Source organism: Canis aureus, chromosome 8 (assembly GCF_053574225.1).
Source record: "Canis aureus isolate CA01 chromosome 8, VMU_Caureus_v.1.0, whole genome shotgun sequence".
NCBI lineage: Eukaryota > Metazoa > Chordata > Mammalia > Carnivora > Canidae > Canis > Canis aureus.
In genome coordinates this window covers 54535340-54560256 of record NC_135618.1, presented here as the reverse complement: position 1 = coordinate 54560256, position 24917 = coordinate 54535340, and the positions used below count along the sequence as shown (strand labels likewise).

Here is a 24917-nt window from a genome sequence, read left to right as displayed (position 1 = left end):
ATGAATAGTTAAAGCACAGAGGATTTTTAGGGCAATGAAACTATTCTCTAGGATACTTTGATGGTGGATAAATGTCATTATATATTTGTCAAAACCAACAGAATGTACAACACCAAGAATAAACCCAAATGCATACCATGGTCTTTGGGTGATAATGATATGTCAGTGTAGCTTCATTGATTGTAACCAATGTACCGCTCTGGGAAGGTGGATATGTTTATATGGTGGTGTCTCTATCTGGTGAAGGACGAATATACAGGAACTTTACACTTCCTGCTCAGTTTTCTTGTCACTCTAAAACTGCTCTAAGAAATAAAGTAAATAGGGGCACCTGAGTGGCTCAGTTGGTTCAGTGACCAACTCTTGGTTTTGGTTCAGGTTATGATCTCAGGGTTGTGAGAGGGGCTCTGCACTCAACGCAAGTCTGCTTGAGATTCTTTCCCCTTCCCTTTTGCTCCTCCCCCACCCTGCCTTGCATGAGTTTTCTCTCTCAAGTAAATAAAATATTTTAAAAAATAACAATAAAACAAATAAATAAAAAAATAAACAAATCTTCCACTGCCTCACTACCACCATTTATCTCATAGTGAAACCAAGTAACGAAGCAGAGCTGCAGGGACCTACAAGACCTGGCCTCCCTCTTGCTTACTCTGCTCCAACCATACTGGCTCCCTTGTGAGATCTAGAAAACCAAGTATGGTATCCCTCTGTTCTTTTGCACTTGCTGTGTTTTCTGCCAGGAACACTCTTCCCCCAGAGAGCCTCCATGATGCCCTCCTAACTCCCTGCATTTATTCAAATGTCACCTTCCTTACTCTAATTACAAATGGAGCTTTCTACAACTTTCTTATTCCACTTCATATTTTTACCAAAAAACTTATTGCCAGCTAACATATTATGTATTTTATTTGATTTTTGATCTTCTTGTCTCCCATTAGAACTAAGTCCATGAGGGCACAGATCTCTGTTTATTCACTGCAGTTCACTACCCTATCACGGAGCAGAGGACATGGTAGGCTCTCAGTGACATTTGTTGAGTGAATAAGTGAATAGCTTATTAAGAGTTCTCTCCAGCACCTGGGTCACTCAGTTGGTTAGGCATCTGCCTTCAACTCAGGTTATGACCCTGGGGTCCTGGGATGGAGTCCCATGTCAGGTTCCCTGCCCAGCAGGGAGTCTGCTTCTCCCTCTCCCTCTGTCCTTCCCCTCTGCTTTAAATAAATAAATAAATAAATAAATAAATAAATAAATAAATAAATAAAATCTTTTTTAAAAAAAAGTTCTCTCATGCTTTCAGACATTTGCCATGCTGTTTTCTTTGCCTGGAATGATGTTCTTCAAGGTTCAAGAGGGGAAATCCAACTCAACCTCCAAAACTCAGCTCAGCTCAGGAACCCCCTCTTCTTTACTCCTTGCTCCAAGCAGACTAAAGTAGGAATCTCTTCTCTGTATTACCACAGTGCCCTATTTTATGCTTCTGGTAGAGCCCTTATCACAGTGTTTTATAATCTGTGGGGATCCTTGGAGGCTCCTTATTCTTCTTATATCCCCAGCACCTTTAAACCTGGCAGATAATAGCATGTCCTCAGAAACATTTGTGAATGAATGATTTAGTTAAAAAATGAAAGCAATCAATATGCAGTTTACTTTGAATTATATAAGCATTTGCAGTAATATTTAAAGAACACCCTTAAAGATATTCCTATGAAAATTTCTTTGACATTAGTACTCTGTTATAGCTTACTCAAGATCTGAGAATCAATGACAAATAATATCCAAAGTCCAAAACAATTGCCTAGTAATCAATGTAAAAGGCTGAGTTTGCTTTCATATTTCCTTTACATTATTTCAAAGGCATTTTTACTCTACCTTTTATCTGGGTTTCCATATCCATACTGTTTTAGCTTAGAGAGTATCATCATGGGAGCTAAAGACTGAGCAGGTTTTGTAAACAAAGCATTGATGCCAAAAACCATTGAGGAAAGAGGTGACCTGAAACAGACAAAGATAGCATGGGTCTGCATCACACAGAAATTACGTGTGTGTGTGTGTGTGTGTATGTGTATATATTATATGTATGTATGTGTATATCAAGGACCTTTTCGTCAATAAGTCCTCCTTGACCCTAATCAGACAATAATAGAAATAGTAGTTATAGAATATTAACTTCTCAGTTGTAGTGGTCATAAAGATAGAAGAATCAAACTTTTTCTTTCTTTTTTTTTTTTAACGTATTTATTTATTTACTTGAGAGAGAGAGAGAAAGAGAGCATAATTAGAGAGAGGGACAGAGGCAGATGGAGAGGAAGAAGCAGACTCCCCACCGAGCAGGGAGCTTAATGCAGGGCTCGATCCTGGGACCCAGAGATAATGGCTGGTGCCAAAGGTAGATATTTAACTGACTGAACCACTCAGGTACCCCGAACCAAACTCTTTCAATGAAGAAACAGATCAAAGAGAGACACAGCTAGATTCTTGAATAGAATCAATAAGTGAGAGCTGTATGTACCCTATTCTATGTTAAGTCATTTAAACCCCACAACAGGAGTGTCCGGGGCTGGCTCAGCTGGTAGAGGATGTGACTCTTGAGCTCAGGACCCATGAGTTCAAGCCCCACATTGGGAGGGAGCCTGCTTTAAAAAAAAAAAAAATTGTAAACCTCACAACAGTCCTATGAGGAAGACATTTTCACTCCTATTTTAGAGATAGGAGAATAGGTGAATTTGTCCACAATCACACACCTAGTAAGTAGTAAAGCTGGGATTCACACTTAAGTTTCTCAGTCCAGATTTCATTAAGGATTACTTAAGGGTGTTCTAAGTAAGAATCCTGCCATATCATTTTTGATAATTAAGTCATGTCATATTTAAAAAAAAAAAAACAGTAATCCAGTGTATTGACTTACTAAACTGAAATCTTGTCATGTTCCATTAATGATGGATGCCTTGAAACCAAAGAGGAGAAAGAGAAGAAAAAGCAAGAAAAAGGGAAGGAGAAAGAAAAAAGAAAGGGAAGAAAGATTAGCCAGAGAATTGCAGGAAGTCTGATTTGATGGGAAGAATTTAGGTTTCACTCCCAGTTCTTCAATCTGCTGGTTATATTACCTTGGGAAAGTTAATATACCCTCATGACTATTATTTTCTTGAAAATGAGGATAACTATGGTTGTATGATGATATAATATTATAATACAACTGCTGTCTCTCTCCCCCACTAGGCTGCCAGTGCCATAGGGGTAAAGTCTACCTCTGTTTTGGCTCATTGTATTAAGTTCTTATCTGACATGATCAGGATGACAGTTGGCTAGAGCAAAACAATCCTTTTTAGAAAAAGGGAAGTTGGGGATCCCTGGGTGGCGCAGCGGTTTGGCGCCTGCCTTTGGCCCAGGGCGCGATCCTGGAGACCCAGGATCGAATCCCACATCGGGCTCCCGGTGCATGGAGCCTGCTTCTCCCTCTGCCTGTGTCTCTGCACCTCTCTCTCTTGCTCTCTCTGTGACTATCATAAATAAAAATTAAAAAAAAAAAAAAGAAAAAGGGAAGTTAACTATTTTAAGTGAAATGTACTCATTCATCAATCTTTTCTTTGGGTTTTTTCTTCAAGTACGGGCCCACAGGTGAAAGTGATGTGCTTCTTTCTTGCAAGGACAGTATCCATATTACATGATCTACAGTTTCTACTGCCAGTTATAGAGAGAATCTAAAGTTGTTTACAAGGCATTCTGAGTACACAATAGCTTTAGGTTTATTACTTTCTCCTAAAAACATTTATAGTTCTCATCACATCAGATCTGAGAGTATTTCATTTAATTTTACCTTTGTTAAACCTTTATAAAGCATTCAACTTAGTTTTCATAGAAATAACTTTCATATCACCCTTATAGTTTCTAAGTTATATAATGTCATTATAATAACAGTTACAGCTGACATTAACAGATTTGAAACAAAAAGTACTAACTTTTGGTAAGGATGCAGCTTAATGCCAGCAAAAAATACAGTATCCTTAACAGTAGCCACTTGTCAAAAGCATATAGCATGCAATGTGTATAAGAGTATGTTTTAGGAGCCCCTGGCTGGCTCAGTTGGTAGAGCATGCAACTCTTGATCTCAGGGGCATGAGTTTGAGCATTGGATGCAGAGATTACTTAAAAAATTAAAAATTAAAGAAGTGCCTGGGTGGCTCAGGTGATTGGGTGTCCAACTCTTGGTTTTGGCTCAGGTCATGATCTCAGGGTTGTTAAGATCAAGCCCTGGGTTGGACTCTGTCCTCAGCATGGAGTCTGCTTGGGATTCTTTCCCCTCTCTCTCTGTTCCCCTCTGCTCACCATCCCTTCACTTGTACATGCTCTCTCTCTCTCTAAAATAAATAAATAAAATCTTTTTTAAAAAATTAAAAATAAAAAAAAGGAGAGAGTATGTTTTAGAGGGAATCTGTTACAAGGCCTCCTATATTGTATCTCCAGCATTTACCACAATGCCTCACACATTAGGAGGCAATCAATACATATTTATGGAGTAAATAATATCTACCACACAAAGCCGGTGTGAGACTTGAATGAACCATATAATGCATGTACAGATTGGCATGTGGTAAATGTTGGTGCCCTTTTCTTTCCAACTGTTTAAGACATTTTATTTACTTGTTTCCAGTCTCATTCAAAAAGAGTTTGAGAACTATAAGATGTTAACTGAGGTTTCTTCTTGTTAAATTACTCATTTAAAAAAAGTGATTTGAGTCAGTCACTTTTCTAGACACTAGAAAGTGAGGACATGGTCCTGCAATGTAAGGAGCTCACCATCTTGCTTATCCAAACATAACTTAGCAACAAAACCCTGAAACAAGGAAAGGAATTACGTAAAGAGGAACTCAAGCAGCTGGATTGGCAAAGAGTTTCTCAATATAAATTTCATTAAAAAAAAAAAAGGCCATTCAGTCTAAATGTTTCTACAGAGCATTCTTTATTAGCTCTGTAGAAAAATTTAGAATGTACTGGTGTTAAAATAACACATTCCTCTCTAATCTGTAAAATAGGGCACATATCAGAACATACTTACCAATAATGTGAATTTTATAACTGATGTAAAAAGCTTATAACCATACAAAAAAAAAAAAAAAAAAAAAAAACCCTCACCAGCATCAGCTTATAGCTTTTCAAGTAAAAAAAGGATAAGATGTAGGGCACCAGGGTGGCTCAGTCAGTTAAGTATTTGCCTTCTGCTCAGGCCATGATCCCCGGGTCCTGGGATTGAGCTGTGTGGCAGGCTCTCTGCTCAGCAGGGAGTCTGCTTTTCCCTCTCCCCTGCCCCTGTTCTCTCTCTCTCTCTCTCCCTTTCTCTTTCTCTGCGTGCATGCGTGTGCGTGTGCTCTCTCTCTCTCTAATAAATAAAATCTCTAAAATAAAAAAAAGATAAGATGATCTTTTTTTGCTTTTAATTTTAACTCTTGCAATGTCACAGAGCAAAGGCCATTTTGCCTTAACAACCAGTGTAATAAGGCATACTGCAATACATAGAACATAAAGCTGAGATTTCACTTTGGTTTCTGAGATCTAATCCTGTTGTAGCATTGGCTGTGTGAACCTGAGGAATAAAAAATTATGATGCCCTTTCAAAAGCAGGGAAAAGTTGCCCAGGGCAAACAATTATGAATATCCTATATTATGTTCTGCTCTCTAATTCCCAATGATGCCTCTTACGATTGTCTCTTAGATACGTGATTTGTAGTGGCAATATAACAGGCAGACTCTGATAGGTCTTACCTTGATATTCTTGTAGCTAATACTTGAATAAATGTACTTACTGCCGATTGAATTTCAGTAAATCTGCATCAACCATATCAGCTAGTGGCAGGTTAAATAAGCAAAAAGAAGCTTGCACAATCACCCTAGAAGCAATTTTAAAATAAACATATAAAATATGCATATAATGAGGAGGCACAAATATCAAAATCAAAAAACAAATATCAAATGAAAGTTGAAGCTTTGTAAGAAAGAAAAATGAAATAACATACAGTTGACTCTTGAACAACATGGGGGTCAGAGGTGCTGACCCCTCAGGCAGTGGAAAATTCACATATACCTTTTGCCCCCTTAAAACTTAATCACTAATAGCTGACTGTTTACTGGAAGCCTTATCAATAGCATAAACATGTAACACATATTTTGTATATCATATGCATTATATATTCTTACAAAAAAGTTAGCTGGGGAAGAGAGAGTGTTCATAAGAAAATTATCATAAAAAAAGAAAATTATCACGAGGAAGGGAAATACACTTATAGTACTATACTATAGTTATCAAAAAAAAGTCCTTGTATAAGTGGACCCATGCTATTCAAACTTGTGTTGTTTGAAGGCCAACTATACTATAAAAATAAAGATATATTAGGCACACACTTCCATCCTGCCTCCAAATATTATATATCTATGAGTATATAATTCTTTTTAAAAAATGAAATAACTACTTTTTTTTTAATTTTTATTTATTTATGATAGTCAGAGAGAGAGAGAGAGGCGGAGACATAGGCAGAGAGAGAAGCAGGCTCCATGCACCAGGAGCCCGATATGGGATTCAATCCCGGGTCTCCAGGATCGCGCCCTGGGCCAAAGGCAGGTGCTAAACCGCTGCGCCACCCAGGGATCCCTTTTTTTTTTTTTTTTTTTTTTTAATTTTTATTTATTTATGATAGAGAGAGAGAGAGAGGCGGAGACATAGGCAGAGAGAGAAGAAATAACTACTTTTGCTTGGGGTTTTTAAAAAGATTTGTTTGTGGAGTTTTTTTATTTTTTTATTTTTTATTTTAAAATATTTTTATTTATTTATGATAGTTTTTATTTAAATTACAGTGAGTTAACATACAGTATATTAGTTTCAGGTGTACAGTTAGTGATTCTATGCTTTCATATGATATCTGGTGCTTATTGCAACAAGTGCATTCCTTAATCTCCATCAACTGTTTAAAGTACCTGTGCCCCATAACCATCACTTTGTTCTCTATAATTGAGTCTCTTTTTCAAAAAATAGTTTTTATGCTTTTTCCTCATTCCCAAACAACTACCTTCCCATTTAATCTGATTAACTTATAGGCAGATTCTAAAGAACAAAACAGGTCAGGGAAATTAATCAGACATTTTTCTCTTGATATCAAAAATAGGATAAATTAAGGACTATAAAAGATCATATAACATTTTAATAATGATAGAAGAATAAAAATAGGGGGAGAGTTTAAGTAAAAAAAGGCAAAAAAAACTTTCATTCTAAAAATCACTATAAGTCATTTTAGGGGGTGCCTGGATGGCTCAGTCAGTAGAGAATGCAACTCTTGTTCTCAGGGTTGTGACTTCAACCCCCACATTGAATGTAGAGATTACTTTAAAAATAAAACCTTTTTTAAAATGTCATTTTAGGGCTGCCTGGGTGGCTCAGTCTGTTAAGCATCTGCCTTTAGCTCAGGCCACGATCCCAGAGTCCCATTATGGAGCCCCATATCAAGCTCCCCAATTGGCAAGGAGTCTGCTTTCCCTCTGACTGCCCCCTCTGTACTCTCTCTCTCTCTCTCTCTCTCACACACACACACACACACACAATCTCTCTCTCCCACAATCTCTCTCTCAAATAAATAAATATTTTTAAAAAGTCTTTTAAATATGATATAGGCAGGGCCACCATTACAGACTTATAAAATAGTTATCTATGTGAGGTTCTAATGTTATGAAATTCTGCAGAGATTCAATCATTGGAGTTAGTTACTATACTCTCCACTACCAATTTGTTCAAAATGCAAATAAATCTTGAAAATTTTCTCAAATTATTCCAGCAAGGACCTAGGGATTATTAATTTATTCACCCCAAACACATTTTTTAATGATCAACTATTTGTAGGAACTATAGTAGATAATGGGGCCACAGTGATAAGAGACTAGACTCTACTCACAATAAACTCAGTCCATTGGCGGCCAAAGGCAGACACACGCAGGGGGATAAATGCTACAGAACAGATAAGCAGAGGGTATGGAGTCATGTAGGAAGGATACCTAATCCAGATGAAGAAATCAAAGAAGGCTTTTCGGAGAAGCCCATCCCTGAGCTGCAGCCTTAAGAAACACCAGGAGAGAGCCAGGCAGGCAATGGTGAAGAGCTATCAGGGCACAGAATGCTGCATGTTGACATGATGTATTTAAACCTAGAACTACAAAGTATTCCTGTTTGATGTGGAGGACAGTGAAACTGGAAGAGTAATAAAAAATGAGGATGAAGTTAAGTAAACAGGAACTATGTAACAAAAGACTTCATGTGTCATCATTTGGATTATATCTTGAAAGCAATGAGAAGCCACTTAAGATCTTTAAACAGAGGAATGACATGTTATTCTAGGAGTAGTGTGGACGACGGGGTTGGAGGGTCTGGAGACTCCAGCCAAGAGGACCATCTAGAAGGCCATATACTACTCCATGTGAGAGACAATGAGGATCTGATCTAAAGGAATGGCAATGGGAGCAGGGAAGAGATGGATTTGGGACATGTGAGGAAAATAAAACTACTAATAAATTGATAGCATATTGGATGTAGGAGACAAAGAAGAAAGAGAAGACAAATTTGCTGGCTTGGACACCTAGGCAGACTGTAGACCCACTTCCCGAGATGTTGACAAAGGCAAAAAAATATGTTTTGGGGGCAAGATCCTTATTTGGCAGCAGCATTTACTATGTAATGCACTTTAATAGGGTTAAAAAGAGGAACTTTACTACAAAATCTAATGTTTGAAATAACTTCACAGAAGAAGCTGTGAGGTGCACCTGGGTGGCTCAGGCAGTTAAGTGTCTGACTCTTGATTTCATCTCAGGTTATGATCTCAAGGTCAGGAGATGGAGCCCTGAGTCAGGTGCTGTGCTGGGCATGGAGCCTGCTAAGATTCTCTCCCCTCTGGAAAACAGTATGGAGGTTCCTCAAAAGCTGAAAATAGAGCTACCCTAGGACCCAGCAATTGCACTATTAGGTAGTTACCCCAAAGATACAAATGTAGTGATCCGAAGGGGCACCTGCACCCCAGTGTGTAGAACAGCAATGTCCACAATAGCCAAACTATGGATAGAGCCCAGATATCCCATCAACAGATGAGCGGATAAAAATGTGGTATATACATACGCAGTGGAATACTACTCAAAAACTGAAATCTTGCCATCTGCAATGACGTGGATGAAACTAGAAGATATTATGCTAAGCAAAATAAGTCAATCAGGGAAAGGGAATTATCATATGGTTTCACTCATATGTGGAATTTAAGAAACAGAATAGAGGAACATAGGGGAAGAGAGGAAAAAATAAAACAAGATGAAATCAGAGAGGGAGACAAACCATAAGAGACTCTTAATTATGGGAAACAAACTGAGGGTTGCTAGAAGGGAGGGGATTGGATTGGGGGTTGGAGTATCTGGGTGAGGGACATTAAGGAAGGCATGTGATGTAATGAGCACTGGGTATTATATAAAACTGGTGAATCACTGACATCTACCTCTGAAACCAATAATATATGCTAATTATTGAATTTAAATTAAAAGATAAAATAAAACAAAATTTTCTGGAAAAAAAAAAGATTCTCTCTCTGCCTCTGCTACTGCCTCCCCTCTAAAAAAGAAAAAAAAAACAACAACAACTGTGAACATTCAGTTTGGCAGAAAGGTATAATGATTACCTAGAAATGAATATTCAACACAGTTCAGATCAAAAATGTTTCACTGCTTGAAAGGGTGAAAATGGCAAGACCTAGTGTAATTTGGGGAGTGGCACTGGCATTTACTTACATGATAATAGTGAGATAAAGGGCCAAAAAGTAATAGTATTGCTGTCCAAGAAGCAACATGACAATAGAGGCTGTTCCTTCTAGGTAGAAGGAAATTAAGATGATTTTATAGTAACCAAACTTCTTCAGCCAGGACTGACTGATAAGTACAAGGCACTGTAATGGAAACAGAGTGACATCGTGTTAAGATGAAACACCATGAATTCTGCTTACTCTTGCTGATGACAAAATAAGTGTTCTCAGCAAAAAATAAATTTGCTTCTGAATTGCAATATCAGTTGAAACACACAAGTAATACGGTCTATTGTGACTAGAAATGCTAGTATCCACATAATCTGTAAAAATTGACTAAGGATAGTAATATTCCATAATAACAAAGAAACAGCTATTATTTCCTATTAAATGAACAACGGTTTCCTACACTTTCATTTTTACCCTAACATGAAGAGATTTTACTAAAACCAACCACATGAAAGAATCCATTGCTTTAAAAAAAAAAAAATCCATTGCTTAGAAGCAATCAACATGGGGCACCTGGGTGGCTCAGTCTGTTAAGTGTCTGGTTCTTGATTTCGGCTCAGGTCATGATCTGGCTCAGGTCATGATCTCTGGGTCTCAGAACGGAGCCCCATGACAGGCTCTGCGCTCAGTGGGGAGTCTGCTTTCTCTCTTCTTCTCTCTCTACCCCTTCCCCTGCTCCCACACACATTCTCTAAAATAAATAAATCTTAAAAAAAAAAAAGAAGCAATCAACATTGCTTTTTGGTAATATGAAAGGTCCAACTAAATCTAATATAAATCCAGATTTTAAGATTTGGGGTTAAAGCCAAGACTTCACCCAGCACACAGTAGGTAATACAAATATTTATTGAATAAGTGAATATATATTTCACTACTCTTCTTACTGTAACATATCTGAAATGTACTTTTTATCCTAAAATCAAGCACCATAAACAATAATTTTATGATTCTATCCACATTTCTTTGAATTTTGTTTCTTGCCTAATCTTACATATTTTCATAATTCTAATAGGTTCATGTTGAGAGCTCAGACTTAACTTTTTTTCTGCATTTCAAGCTATTATAGAAAAAGTTCATTGTTCTAGAGTGAAAAATTTGTGCTAAATATACATATGTACATTAACAAAGATTAGAAGATATTCTTTGTTTTCAATTAAAAATTGCATTGTTTAGCCCTGAAAAGTTTTCATTAACAAAAAGTACATACATTACAAGAGAATTTTGAATTATGTAAGTAGAATACAAATGTGCTGTAATAAACAAAAGGGTTTTTTCCCCCCTGACTAACTTTTGGCTTACTTATCTACTTTCAAGGAACAAGAGCTCATTTTCTGGATATGAAAGACAATGGCTCAGTGACTGATGTGATCCAAGGCATTTCTTAGTAAGAGAAAATACATAGAACACCCCAGCAAGTCCCATTATAGTCCTCCATATAGGAATATTGTAAAATTAAATATTGCCACTTATTGAAATGAAGCCTCTTGTTCTCAGTCTCTAATACATGAATATATAAAACACAAGAAATATGTGGCATAGTGGAACGTGCAAGATTTTGAAATCAGATGTCCCTTGGTTTGAATTCAGCTTTGCCACTTTATCAGCTGTGTGATCATAGACAAATTACTTTACCTAAGGACATTTTCTCCAATTAACACTCTCTGTGTGTCTCCACTTTTCGCTAACCTCTATCTCTCTCTCCCATTAGCACACACTCAGTATATGAGGTACTCAATTGTTAGTTGTTATTATAATGTCCAATATATAAAAAGATAACAGCCAATGATAAAAACGAGAGAGACTGCTTTTTCATTTACTAAAATAAAGCCTTCTACAAACTGAGGATTTTGGCTCTCCATTCATGTTTATTGAGTAGGAGTTTGTGAATAGTGTGTCTCAGTATAAGTATTGGCAAACCTATGCCAAAGCAGCCTAAATCAAAACAGATAAAGTCATTGTGTTCTTGCAGTGAAAATCGAATAAAATATTTGCTGCATTAGGTCTTAATAATAAAAGCTAACATTTCTAGAGTGTTAGTTTGGCCAGGAACCATTTTAAGTACTTTGTATATTTTGAGTCATTTAATCCTCATAATGATTCTATTTGTTAGGCACTATTTTTATTCTCATGTTACAGATGAGGAAACCAAGGCACAGAATGGTTGAGTAACTTACCCAGGGTCACACAGCCTGTAAGAGGAGAGTGGGCCCCCCCTCCCTGGCAGACTCTATGCTCTTAACCCATTTACTATCCTGTCTCTCTAAGGGGAATGTGATGTGCAAGAGTCACAGACCTCTTATAACAGTTATCAGAGAGAACGAGCACATGTTCCTTCTTTTCTCCTTTCACTTATTCCACTCCTCAAAAAGAAAGCCCTTAGAAGACAGCCTGAGAAAATTAAAATATGCTGTTTATCCTTTATTACTATATCCAACAGTTAAAGTGACTTAGACAAATAAATAACAAATTCCAATCAGCTGTCATTTTTTCTTTTTACCCCAATAATTTATATGTGTCACTTCTCTAGAAATTATGAATATACTTAAAGCAACATTGGTTTTCTACTTTATTATGATTTTTTTTATTGAGATCAACAGAAATTCATGTTAGTGTGAGGGTTTGAGAAAAAAATTGTTGAAATCTTTTGGCCATGCTTCTCTTAACATTTAATAGTTGAGATGAGTAAGTCAAAGGGATAAAAGGTGTGGCATAGAGAACACAGTCAATAGCATTGTAATAGCATTGTATGGTGACAGATGGTAGCCACACTTGTAGTGACCATAGCATAACATACAGACTTGTGGAATCACTACGTTATACACCTGAAACTAATGTAACATTGTATGTCAACTATACTTCAATAAAAAGTTTAAAAATTTATAGCCGAGAGAGATGGGGAGAAAGTACTTGCTGAACATATATCCAACAAAGGACTTGTATCTAGAATATATAAAGAACTCTTACAATGCAGTAGAAGCTGATAACAATGACAAACAATTAAAAAATAGGAGGGGCACCTGGGTGGCTCACTCAATTAAGTATCTGCTTTCGGTTCAGGTCATGATCCCTGGGTCCTTGGATTGAGCCCTGTCTTGGGCTTCCTGCTCAGTGGGGAGTCTGCTTCACACTCTCCCTCTGACCCTCCTTCTCCCCCGCCCGGCACAGGCGCTCCTTCTTTCTCTATCTCAAATAAATAAATAAAATCTTTTAAAAAAAATAGGCAAAATATCTGAACAATCCACCAAAAGGTTATATGGATGTCAAGTAAGTGCATGAAAAGATGCACTAACATTAGTAGTCATTAGGAAAATGTAAATCAAAACCACAATAAAATACTACTACACACCTACTAGTATGGCTAAAACTAAACAGGCTGATCATAAGCATTGTTGAAGACCTGGAACACTTTTACACTACTGGTATGAGTGTAAAATAATCTGGAAAATACTTCAGCAGTGTTTTTTAAAAGTTAAACACACACCTACCATGCAACCCAGCCATTCCACTCCTACGTATTTACCCAAGAGAAAGAAAAGCATGCATCCATATAAAGACATAGATGTCCATAGCAGCTTTATCTGTAATAGCCCAAAACTGGAAATAACCCAAATGCCAGTCAAAAAATGAAGGAAGATCTTTTTTTTTTTTTTTTTTAAAAAGGATGCTGGGTAGCTCAGCGGTTGAGTATCTGTCTTCAGCTCGGGGCGTGATCCTGGGATCTGACGATCAAGTCCCACATCAAGCTCCCTGCGAGGAACCTGCTTCTCCCTCTATCTCTCTGCCTCTCTCTGTGTGTCTCTCATGAATAAATAAGTAAAATCTTAAAAAAAAAAAAAATGAAGGAAGAGGGGCACCTGGATGGCTCAGTCAGTTAAGTGGCTGCTTTCGGCTCATGTCATGAGAAGGGGTCCTGGGATAGGCCTCACAACACCGATGACAGGCTCCCTGCTCAGCGGGAGTCTGCTTGTCCCTCTCCCTCTGCCCCTCCACCCCCCCACCCCCTGCCTGTGCATGCATGCATTTTCTCTCTCTCAAATAAATAAATAAAATCCTTTTTAAAAAATGAAGAAACAAATTGTGATATACCCATAAAATGGAATACTACTCATCAACAAAAAAGAATGAAATATTGATACCTACAGAACATGACTAAAGGAATTGACACCAAAAAATAGTACATACTATATTATTCTCCTTACAGAAAATTTAGAAAATGCAAAATAATCTATAGTGACAGAAAGTAGGTAGGTACTTATACGAGGATGAGAGAGGGTGAGCAAGGGCTGGAGGAAGGGATTATAAAGGGGCACAAGGAAACTTTGGGAGGTGATGAGTATGTAAACTATTTTGATTGTGATAATGGTTTCATGGAACATACATATGTCAAAATGTACCAAATCGTACAGTATAAATAAACGCAATATACCGAGGTCAATCATACCTTTAAAAAGCGGTAACAAGAGATGCCTTTCTTTCAACTCTTACATTTTTTTCCCCAAGTACTTAATGGATCACAAAAAAAACACAAGAGCCTGTGTTAAAAGCTGTTAAGCAGAGACACCTGGGTGGCTCAGTGGTTGAACATCTGCCTTTGGCTCAGATCATGATCCCAGTGTCCTGAGATCAAGTCCCTCATGGGGCTCCACTCGAGGAGCCTTATTCTCCCTCTGCCTGTGTCTCTGCTTCTCTGTGTGTCTCTCATGAATAAATGTATTTTTTAAAAAAGCTGTTAAGTATAATTTGTAACAGAAAACTACTGAAAATAGCCTGAAATCCATCAATACAATTCAAGAGCACTGATGTAATTTACCCCAACATAGCTATTTTTACTTTTTTCCCCTAGATTTTATTTATTCATGAGTCACACACACACACACACACACACACACACACACACACAGAAGAGACATAGGTGGAGGGAGAAGCAGGCTTCATGCAGGAAGCTAGATGTGGTACTCCATCTGGGGACTCCAGGATCGTGCCCTGGGCAGAAGGCAGGCGCTCAACTGCTGAGCCACCCAGGTGTCCCTCATGGATGTTTCAATAGTGTCTGAATATTTACAGCAAATATGTATTACTTTTGTAATACAAAAACAAAGAAAAAGTTGTTATGATTTGCTCAGATGCACAGCAGGCCCTCCACTTTATCAGAATTCAACCATCTGGCGATCTCTACCCAGAACATGGCTATGAACTAACAGGAAATAAAAAACATCTATAGGAATCACTTGGTAAAACTCATGTATTTTGCTCTGAAAGAGCCCCTCAGTTCTTCACTAAAAATCTATCTAAATATTTAGAAACAAGTTTAACTGAAAAAAGGCAAAATGTATCCTCTGAAAACTGCAAAACACTGTTGAAGAAATTTTAAAAGATGGAAATAGATGGAAAACACTCTTATGTTCATGAGTCAGAAGATTGGATACTGCTAAGATAGATCCAAACTGATCTACAGATTCAGAGCAATCCCTATCAGTATCCTGGCTGTCTTCTTTGTAGAAATTGACAGAGTGAATCTAAAATTCACATGGATTTGCAAAGGACCCAGAATAACCAAAACAATCTTGTAAAAGAACAAAGTAATAAGCCTCACACTTTCCAATTTCATCAAAAAAGTGAAAAGATAACCCAAAGAATAGGGGAAACATTTTGCAAATAATATTTGCAAATCTGATAACAGATTGTATCAAAAATACACAAAGAGCTATTATACCTCAGCAGTAAAAAGAAACTCAATTAAAAACTGTGCAGGTGAACTGAGAATAGATATTTCTCCAAAGGATATATAAAATGGACAGTAGCATATGAAATATGAAAAAAATTCTCATCATCAGCCATCAGGGAAATACTAATCAATACATCAATAAGATGCTATTCACACACACTAAGATAACCAAAGAGACAGGTAGTAGCAAGTGCTGATGAAGATTTGGAGAATGTTAGTACACTATTGATGGGAATATAAAATGGTGCAGCCACTTTGGAAAATAGTTTGACAATATCTTAAAATGTTCTTACATAACACAGCTATTCCACTCCTAGCTATACACCCAAAACAAATTAAAATGTGTGTCCATGCAAATAGTTGTTTTAATGTTCATAGCAGCATTACTTAATAATAGTCAAAATGCGGAAATAATCCAAATGTTCATCAACTCATGAATGGATAAAAATGGTATTATCTATACAGTGGCATATAATTTGGCCATAAAAAGGAATAAAGTATTGATACAAGCTACATCCATTTAGAAGTCCAGAATAAAGAAGGAAAGCAGCAAGGATTGCTTAGGGCTGGGGGAGTAGTTCAGGGAAATATAAGGGCAATAGCTAAAGGGTATGAGATTTTTTTTTTTTTTTGAGGTAATGAAGTGTTCAAAAATCTAGTGATGGTTACATATGTAAATATACTAAAAACCATTGAATTGCACCTTATTTTTTTATTTTTTAAAGATTATTTATTTATTCATGAGAGACACAGAGAGAGAGAGGCAGAGACACAGGCAGAGGGAGAAGCAGGCTCCATGCAGGGAGCCTGATGTGGGACTCGATTCTGGGACTCCAGGATCATGCGCTGAGCTGAAGGCAGGCACTAACTCATTGAGCCACCCAGGGATCCCCACATTCCATTTTTTAAAGATTTTATTTATTCAGAGAGAGAGAATGTGAGCAGGGGAAGGGACAGAGAGAGAGGAAGAGAGAGAGAATCCCAAGCAGATTCCACACTGAGCACAGAGCCCAAGGTGGAGCTCCACCTAACAACCCTGAAATCATGATCTGAGCTGAAACCAAGAGCCAGATGCTTAACTGACTGAGCCACCCAGGCACCTCGAATTGCACATTTTAAATGAGTGAATTGTATAGTATGTAAATTACATCTCAATGAAGCTGTGAAAAAACTATCTACTCTTTCTAGTTTTTATTATTTATTATTATTATTGTAGTTTTAATTTTAAGTAGGCTCCACACCTAACATGTGGCTTGAACTCACAACACTAAGATCAAGAGTCACATGCTCTACCAACTGAGCTAGCCAGGTACCTCTTTTTTTTTTTTTAATACTTTATTTATTCATGAGAGACACAGAGAGAGAAGCAGAGACACAGGCAGAGGGAGAAGCAGGCTCCCTGCAGGGAGCCCAATGCAGTACTTGATCCCAGGACCCTGACATCACGACCTGAGCCGAAGGCAGATACTCAATCACTGAGCCACCCAGGTGCCCCTCTTTTTATTTTTAACCTAAGAGTTTTGCAAACTTTTTTTTTTACTTAGAGGAGATACTATAGGCAAGTACCTGATTAAAAGTTGGAAGATATATATATTTAAATGTATTTACATTAAATATATTTTAATTATATTTATAAATTTATATTTATATAGAAATATATATATATATATATATATATTAGAATCTGATAAAGCAAATAGGAACTCAAACAGTTCCCTATTCTGGATCATTGAACATAGGAGCAAAACAGCTTGGCAAACCTCAAAGTGCCGTGAACGAATAGTATCATTTCAATATGTACACCCAGTACCTGGGACTTTTGTGATAAGCCCAAAGTGATACTCTGTTTGGTATACTCTGCCAAATACAGTACATTTTAAAGACAGAATCTAAAAGTGCACAGCTCTAAAGGCAGATGCCTCTGAACCTCTCTTCTCTCATCTATGAGGATAAGAAGAGTCTTTCCCTTAAAGGTGGTTGTGAGGATTAGGTGAGATAATTTATATGATATGCTTGGCAAGGTTCATGGCACAGGGTAAGCGCCCAATGTGACTTACTATTATTATGGTATATACGGTAACCAAACTATGATAAAGGCCTTGAATTAATCTTCAAAAAGACAAATCGTATCCTGTATACTTTGCATAAGAAAATGTGGCAACACTTAAAATATCTTAGAACTATTTCTATCCCACATAGTTTAAATGTTTTTGGAACCATGTAAATAGTAAAAACTCATCTGTCTAGAGTGACTCACTCTCTGAAGAGGATAATGAATTTTACCTGTCACTTAATTATGAAAATAGGAAAAACCCATATCATAGGCTAGGTTAAGTCATATTTGGGGGTGATATATTTATAGGTGAAGAAAGCAATATGATTCATCAACACTCCAAGTGGTGTAAAAAACAACCCATCAGGCTGGTATACTTTTGGAAGGAGGATACACCCTTTCCAGTAACAGTCATGGGCATGGAATTTTAATAATGTTCTAGAATTCCAGGACTCAGTCTTTAAACCAAATGTTTTGAAACCTGGCTTCAAGAATTCTTGATCAAGTAACCCTCATCCTTATAATGGTTACAGGAACATTAAATGCCTGGATAAAGCAAAATTGCCATTTATTTCATATATATATATATATATATATACCTCAGCTAAGGTTTAAGTGAGAATGCTCAGAAGAACAAAATTCAAAAGCTAAAATGTTTCAAATATCATCTTATCTACTCTCATTAGGTTCTCTTTTCTTTTTTCCTTTCATTTCTTTTTCCCATTATGTTTCTATTAAATATTATATAACACCTGGGGCTGTGAATCTTTGGATCTCTCTCTCTCTCTCTCTAAGTTATAGTAAGTACAGTTCACATACAATGTTATATTAGTGTCAGGTGTACAATATAGTGATTCCACAAGTCTATATGTTATGCTATGCTCACTGCAAGTGTAGCTATCCTCTATCACCATACAACATTTTTGCAACATCGTTGACTCTACTGTCTTTGAGTCTCTTATGTGAGTCATTTTGTCAAAGTACTGATATAATCAGCTTTTTCATTTCCAAGCTAGGTAGGAGTTAAACCTTTCATTCCTGTGGGAAGATACAGGAAGAATCATCACATACCTGTGGGCAAATAAAGCCTGCCCCATACATGATGCTCCTTATGGAAGAAGAAAGAACATCCTTAGGAATGAGACTATCTGCAAAGATCATCATGAAGTTATTGAAGAAGGTTAAATGGAAGACTTGGAAGAAATTCATTACCAGGAAAAGGCAAAAGTTTTTCTGCGTCAAGACCTGTCTCATCAATGAGACCACGGAGGTCCAGGGGAGATCCTGTTCACTTTCTGAGAAAAGGTTTTCCTCCAGGCTTCTTTTAGGTTCAAAGCGATTCATGTGGTACATGCCAGTGTAAAGGCTGGCTGAGGCAAGAATGGCAATGACCACAGCAACAGCCTGAAAATTGAGTAAAATTTCCATGTTATCAGAGATAAGGCCACAGAAAAGGATACTGGTGGATCCTACCAGTGATGCCATTTGGTTAATTTTAATAAGCTGAAGCCGACTTTCATGTCTGGTGAAAATCTCTGCAAACAGTGTACACTGAGCTTGCTGAACAAAGGTAAGCGTGCTATCAAAAGCACATAATGATACTACCAGGTGAAGTCCACTAAGCCAGTCACCTTCTTGATAGTATTTCCAAGGGAACCAAGGAAGCAGGAAGGCTATTGAATATAAAGGGGCACCGTACAAAACAGAACTACGACGGCTAGAACAGCAGTCAGCCTGAGAGTTGTTGTGAAAGTACCCAGTCAGGTCATTAAGAGCATTCCAGATCATTAAAATCATCTAGGAGGAAAAAAACCAACATATTATTATTTTAGAATGTTTGATGAACATTGATGAAAATGACTCCTAAATTTCTTAAGTGAAGTAACTAAAACTATGCGGTGGGGGGAGCTCACTGCTTTCAAAACCAGCATATATCCCATAATATTAATAATCATATCAGTTAACGCCACTCAAAAAGCCAATGTGCATTCACTTTGTGTTTAGGCATTGTACAAATACTTCAATTAATTCATTAAATCCTTAAACCAATCCTATGAACTGGGTACTACAATTATTCCTACTTTACAAATGAAGAAACCGAGGGCTGCAGAAAGTTATCAATTTGCCTAGCTAATAAACGACAGAGCCAGGGTCTGAGCCAAGGCAGATGACCCCAGCATCTGTGCTTTCAATCATATGTTAGATTGCTTCCCCATAAGGCACACAAGGCCAAGCCTGTATATATACCATGGCATACTTTTACATAATTCCATTAGGAAAGGTTAAAATATCAATGTTTGCCACTGCAAAATGCCAAAAAATACTGATTAAGTCAAGTGTGTTGTTGGTAATAAATAACATTATAAAATATAAGGGCTTTTAAGACCATTAACTCTATCCACCTTGACCACATTAACTGGTAATGAGTTACAATGCAATTTGTGATTACCACAGAACTTTTCTAGACATAGACTATCTTAATATTTCTAATTGTAAAAATAAAAAAAAATATTATTCCATATAAGTGAATTTTCCAGGTAACCAAAGCCTTCCCTTTAAACTCTAAAGCTTTTATGTTTGAAGTGGCAATATTTAAAAAATTTCTTTGTCCTCAAACAGAGGATCTTGGACATAGAAAATCTTTTCTTGAAAAGTCAGCTATTCGCGTGAAGAGTCAGCCCTTTGGAAAATCATAATACTGTACAACTGTGGGGAAAGAGAAACTCTGTCCTAGGTGATAAGATAATGAAGGTTCCATCTCACCTGGGCTTGGTAAAAGGCCACTTCTGAAATCTTGTACAGATGTAAAAACAGCTTCACATAGTAGAAACTGAAGACAGAATTTAGCATTTCAGTCCCTAATGTTATCATAGAATATCCCCAAGCAATCGGTTTGATACTTAAAAGTGTCATTTTCCACACTAAGGAATTCTTCTTCCTTTTTTTTTTTTTTTAAAGAAAAGGAAAGTAGTTAAAATTCATACAATAGCTGTTTTCATACAACAGCTGATGGGTGGCAAAATTCCACGGGACACTAATTTTAGGTAAGGAAAAGTCTAAAACCACTAGCTATACATATGTCACCAGTTTCAACACTTAACTTTCTTATCATTCTCTTAACATTTTTTGAGAAGTTGCCAGGGACACTAATTTGCATAGAGTTTAACTCACTGGCACATATATATTTAAAAAAATACACCTAACACGGGGCTTAAACTCATGACCCCAAGATCAAGAATCACATGCTCCTCTAACTGAGCCAGGCGCCCCTACTTGAATATATTTTTAATAACTCTTTCAAGTTCTAAAAGTAAGATTTATTCATGAGTTTGGATATGCTTAACTAAGGACCAAGGAGATGTGTTTACGGTATTTTCCTCCCTACTGGGGAGGGTGCAACAGAAAAGGAACAAGGAGGTGACATCCTTTAGTTAAAGTCAGGCAGAAGAAATAGTATAAAGTTAACCATTCAGTAGTGACAAACTTGCATTGGAATATTTATTCTTGGTCTTCTCCTGACAGACTGTATAACTTTAGCCCAAAGGATGTATCAAAGATGGATATTAAAAATAACACATTTGGGGGGCACCTGGGTGGCTCAGTTGGTTGAGTGTCCAACTCTTTCATTGCAGTTGAGGTCATGATCTCACAGTCCTGAGTTGGGCTTGAGATTCTCTCTCTCTGCCTTTCCCTCTACTCACATGCACTTGCTTGCTGTCTCTCAAAATAAAATCTTAAAAAAAATAAATAATAATACATTTGCTCTGATCTAGATGTCCCTCTTAAATCTGACCTATTGTCTTACCCATTCAATGACTTGATTCATGCAAATAAACAATAGGAAAAGTTTAACTAAGCAAAAGGTAGGTACTGATTCATCTTCCTTTTAACCTTGACTATAAGATAATACCATGATTTTTCTGCTTTATCCCTAACTTCCTGGAATATTTAGCCAGCTTTCCACAATCATTCTGAATCACAAAGACACAAGTATTCAGATAACTCAAGAGATGTTACTTGCTTGAATAATCCTTGGGAATTAGGGAGGCACTGCAGTCTATACTGCCCAATTTCTTAGGGAAGGGGAGGGCAAGCTAGAAGCAGGGAGTGAGCAACTGGTTCAAGTGACCAAATTATCTAAGTCCCTGAGCTTCACTTTGCATTGGGTAGATCCAAAAATGGTGCCAAATCTATAGGAAATAGGGCCCTATAATTAAAAGGGGTTATTAAACCCACATGCAGACCAAACATAGTCTGTAGACTAAATAAAGAATATTTTACTCATATGTACATTAGTATCCTTAAAATATTTGTAGGTTCTGCTGTAATGATAAGATACCATCTGAATTTTTTTGTTATCATTACATGGTGCACAAACACCTGAAAAGCACAAGTGCCATTATGTGGAGGCCAGCCAACATTTTTGGCTTTAAAGGTATTCTCGGATTTGAAAAAGCTGGGAACTACTGGTGAAGATCCCATTCTAGTGAGTTACTTTTGGCCTAAGGGAGAACGAAAAGACTGGGTTTTCATTCAAGAAGGCCAAAACAAAGGAGTCAGTTGAACCAAAAGCCATGATACAAATTTAGCTCACCAAAACGTAGGCACTCTCCTTTTTCTTAGTTTTATTTCAGGCATGCTGAAACAAGAAGCATGCCACATCTTCTGAGCTGATCTATCATTACATCAGGAAGTGGGTATTTATAAACTCAGAATTTTGCAGAGGTTCACTGAGTTAAATTTTTTTAAAAAGAATTTGAGTTAAGCACCTATCCTGTCTGAAACATGTGACTATAAGGTTTTAATAATATTCTGAAAAACTCTTGTAGCCTGAATTTCTCTTTGTTTATATATACTGAGAGGAGGAAGTAAAATTCCCTTTATTTTCATTTGCAACAGGAACTATCAATATTTTGGTTTATATTATTTTCATCATGGTAAGTACTTATTTCATTAAGTATTAAACTGAAAATCACCACTTAACAATTTTTTTAAAGCCACCACTACAATCTAAAAACTCTCCTTACCTGATTTTCCTATAGCAACAAAACACAAATTATATCTTTACGAGCAGGGATCTTTTATCTTTTTTATAAAAAAAAATTTTTATCTTTACGAGCAGGGATCTTTTATCTTTTTTAAAAAAAAAAAATTTATCTTTTACGAGCAGGGATCTTTTTTATCTTTTTTATCTTTTCTGAAACTGGTTCTTCTTTACCACAAAAGGTTTTATACAGTAGAATTTAAGTAGCAAAATGGTATAATGATTAGGCTGGACAGGTGTATGATGTACTCATGAATTATTCAATGAAAACCCAAAACCTCCTTTTAGAATCAACTTGGGTTGTTATTCACTAACCTACTACTACACCAAATAATATTAATGTCACTGAGAAAGCTGTTCCTGACTGCTTCTAGGTTTTGACTAAGTAGACTGTAAAAGAATGATGGGGACTTCTCCAAAGCATGACTTTAAGCAGCGAAAGCTAACATCTGTTTTTCAATGTGATTTTTGTACAAACTTTCCAAGGGAAAATCGTTTCCCCAAAAGGTGTCCTTAAAACGAACCCACTAATACCAAAGACTAAACTATCAATAACTTTAACTCTCTATATCTCTCTCTTTTTTTTTTTTTTTTTGCTTTTGAAGGAGAATGTGAAAGAATATTTCAATACACTGACCAATTTGATTTGGAATCTAAGTTATTTGCCATGGAGAAAAAAGCTAGCACTTTCAATCTTGTGGATCAGTGACTATGAAAATGAGTCTCTTGAAGGTCAAATGCCTGATTCTAGCCCTTCAGCTTCCACAAATCACCGTCAGCAAATCCTAAATCCAATCATCTCTTTCCAAAGAGCTCTGTGTGTAGTGACTTACTTTTATTTTTTTTTAAATTTTTAAAAAAATTTTTTTAGCGACTTACTTTAAGATAGTTGGCTTTAAATTATTTTCTTTTGGCTCTGGACTGTATCTCTACCTGAATTTTGACAATTAGGGCTAAGTAAAGGCTGTAACGTAACCCAGTTTTCTTCTTTTTTTTTAACCTAGCAATAAAAAGTAATCAGTAACATTTTGCCTTTTGGTATAACCGAATTCAGAAGAAAAGGATTTGAGTTTACTGTTCCTCTTTTATTACTAATACCATTATTGCTTCTACGTTTATTGGTTGGCATTCTACTACTATAGGAGAGAGCACGGCTGTCTTTTATGAGCTGTATCTTGACCTTTCCGTCAAGGTCGAGAACATTTACCTTCCAATCACCCCATTTAGGAGTTTCTGAGTTTTGTCTGCGCGATGATGGTAAAGGCCGCTCCCTACGAGTAGCAATTAACTTTAACTTTAACCCCATGGAAAGCGAAGTTCACTGCCCTGCTGGCCATCAAGTGCTGCATTCAGCTCCAGCTCCCTCCAGGTGCAACGTCACGACCCTGGGTACTACACCTGGCGGTCTATGAACCTTATAAAAATCGTGTACAAAAGTGCTTGCAGGGATCCCTGGGTGGCGCAGTGGTTTAGCGCCTGCCTTTGGCCCAGGGCGCGATCCTGGAGACCTGGGATCGAATCCCACGTCGGGCTCCCGGTGCATGGAGCCTGCTTCTCCCTCTGCCTGTGTCTCTACGACTATCATAAATAAATTAAAAAAAAGTGCTTGCAATTTTTTTCCCCTAAGGATATACCTTTAACTGCACCCTATCCCCCCTCCCCCCCAGACACTCAAATGGGAGCCCTTCATTTCAGGGGAAGTGAGTACAACTCTCAAGGGTTTGGAGGTGAGCGCTCAATCAAGGAGAAGACAGCTAACAGCCCTAAACTACCGACCGATCCGTAACTCTCCAGCTCGAGGAGCACAGCTGGGGGGGGGGGGGGGGTCCAAAGTCCAGAAGAGGCCAGCCGCGCAGCGGACCTCGGGCTCCCGGCACCCTTCGCGCCTCCGCTCGCACGAAGGGCGCCCACGACAGCCGCCCACGGCTCGGACGCGGGCCCCCGCCCCTGCAGCCCATTTAGGCTGCCCACTGGCTAACTGGCTGGCCGGACACCCACCACTGGCGCCGCGGAGGCCGCCAGCTCCACCGCCAGCACCCCAAACGCTGGCCCAGGAGCGACCCAACGCAGAGGCGAGGGCGGGGCCCTCGGCCGCACCCCTTCGCCTTTCCCCCGCCTTCTTTGTTTCTTCCGGAGTCGCCATTGGCTGCTTGCCCGCGAGACCGGGCGACCCGCGGGCCTGCGGTGAGACGGGATTGGACGACGTCGCCGCCGCTCGACCGGCGGCCCGCTCGCGATTGGCCGAGGCGCCGCCGGGGGTTTGAATCGCGGCCCCGG

The 24917-nt window shown here is 37.8% G+C and overlaps 1 protein-coding gene across 5 annotated transcripts in view; it reads right to left on the bottom strand.

Annotated features, from left to right (window-relative positions):
- The window catches only part of LOC144319133 (transmembrane protein 180-like), a 39082-nt gene that overhangs the window by 13336 nt on the left and 829 nt on the right, over positions 1 to 24917 (bottom strand). The window contains exons 1-7 of one of the 5 annotated variants that reach the window (XM_077906966.1): positions 24639 to 24781; positions 23848 to 24054; positions 20360 to 20534; positions 18668 to 19393; positions 9799 to 9953; positions 5799 to 5882; positions 1870 to 1992 (exon numbers count right to left, since the gene is read on the bottom strand). In XM_077906966.1, coding sequence (XP_077763092.1) covers positions 1870 to 1992; positions 5799 to 5882; positions 9799 to 9953; positions 18668 to 19393; positions 20360 to 20509 — 1238 coding nt within the window. In that variant the 5' untranslated portion in view covers positions 20510 to 20534; positions 23848 to 24054; positions 24639 to 24781. The other 4 variants (XM_077906965.1, XM_077906964.1, XM_077906967.1 and 1 more) reach the window with 4 other exon arrangements.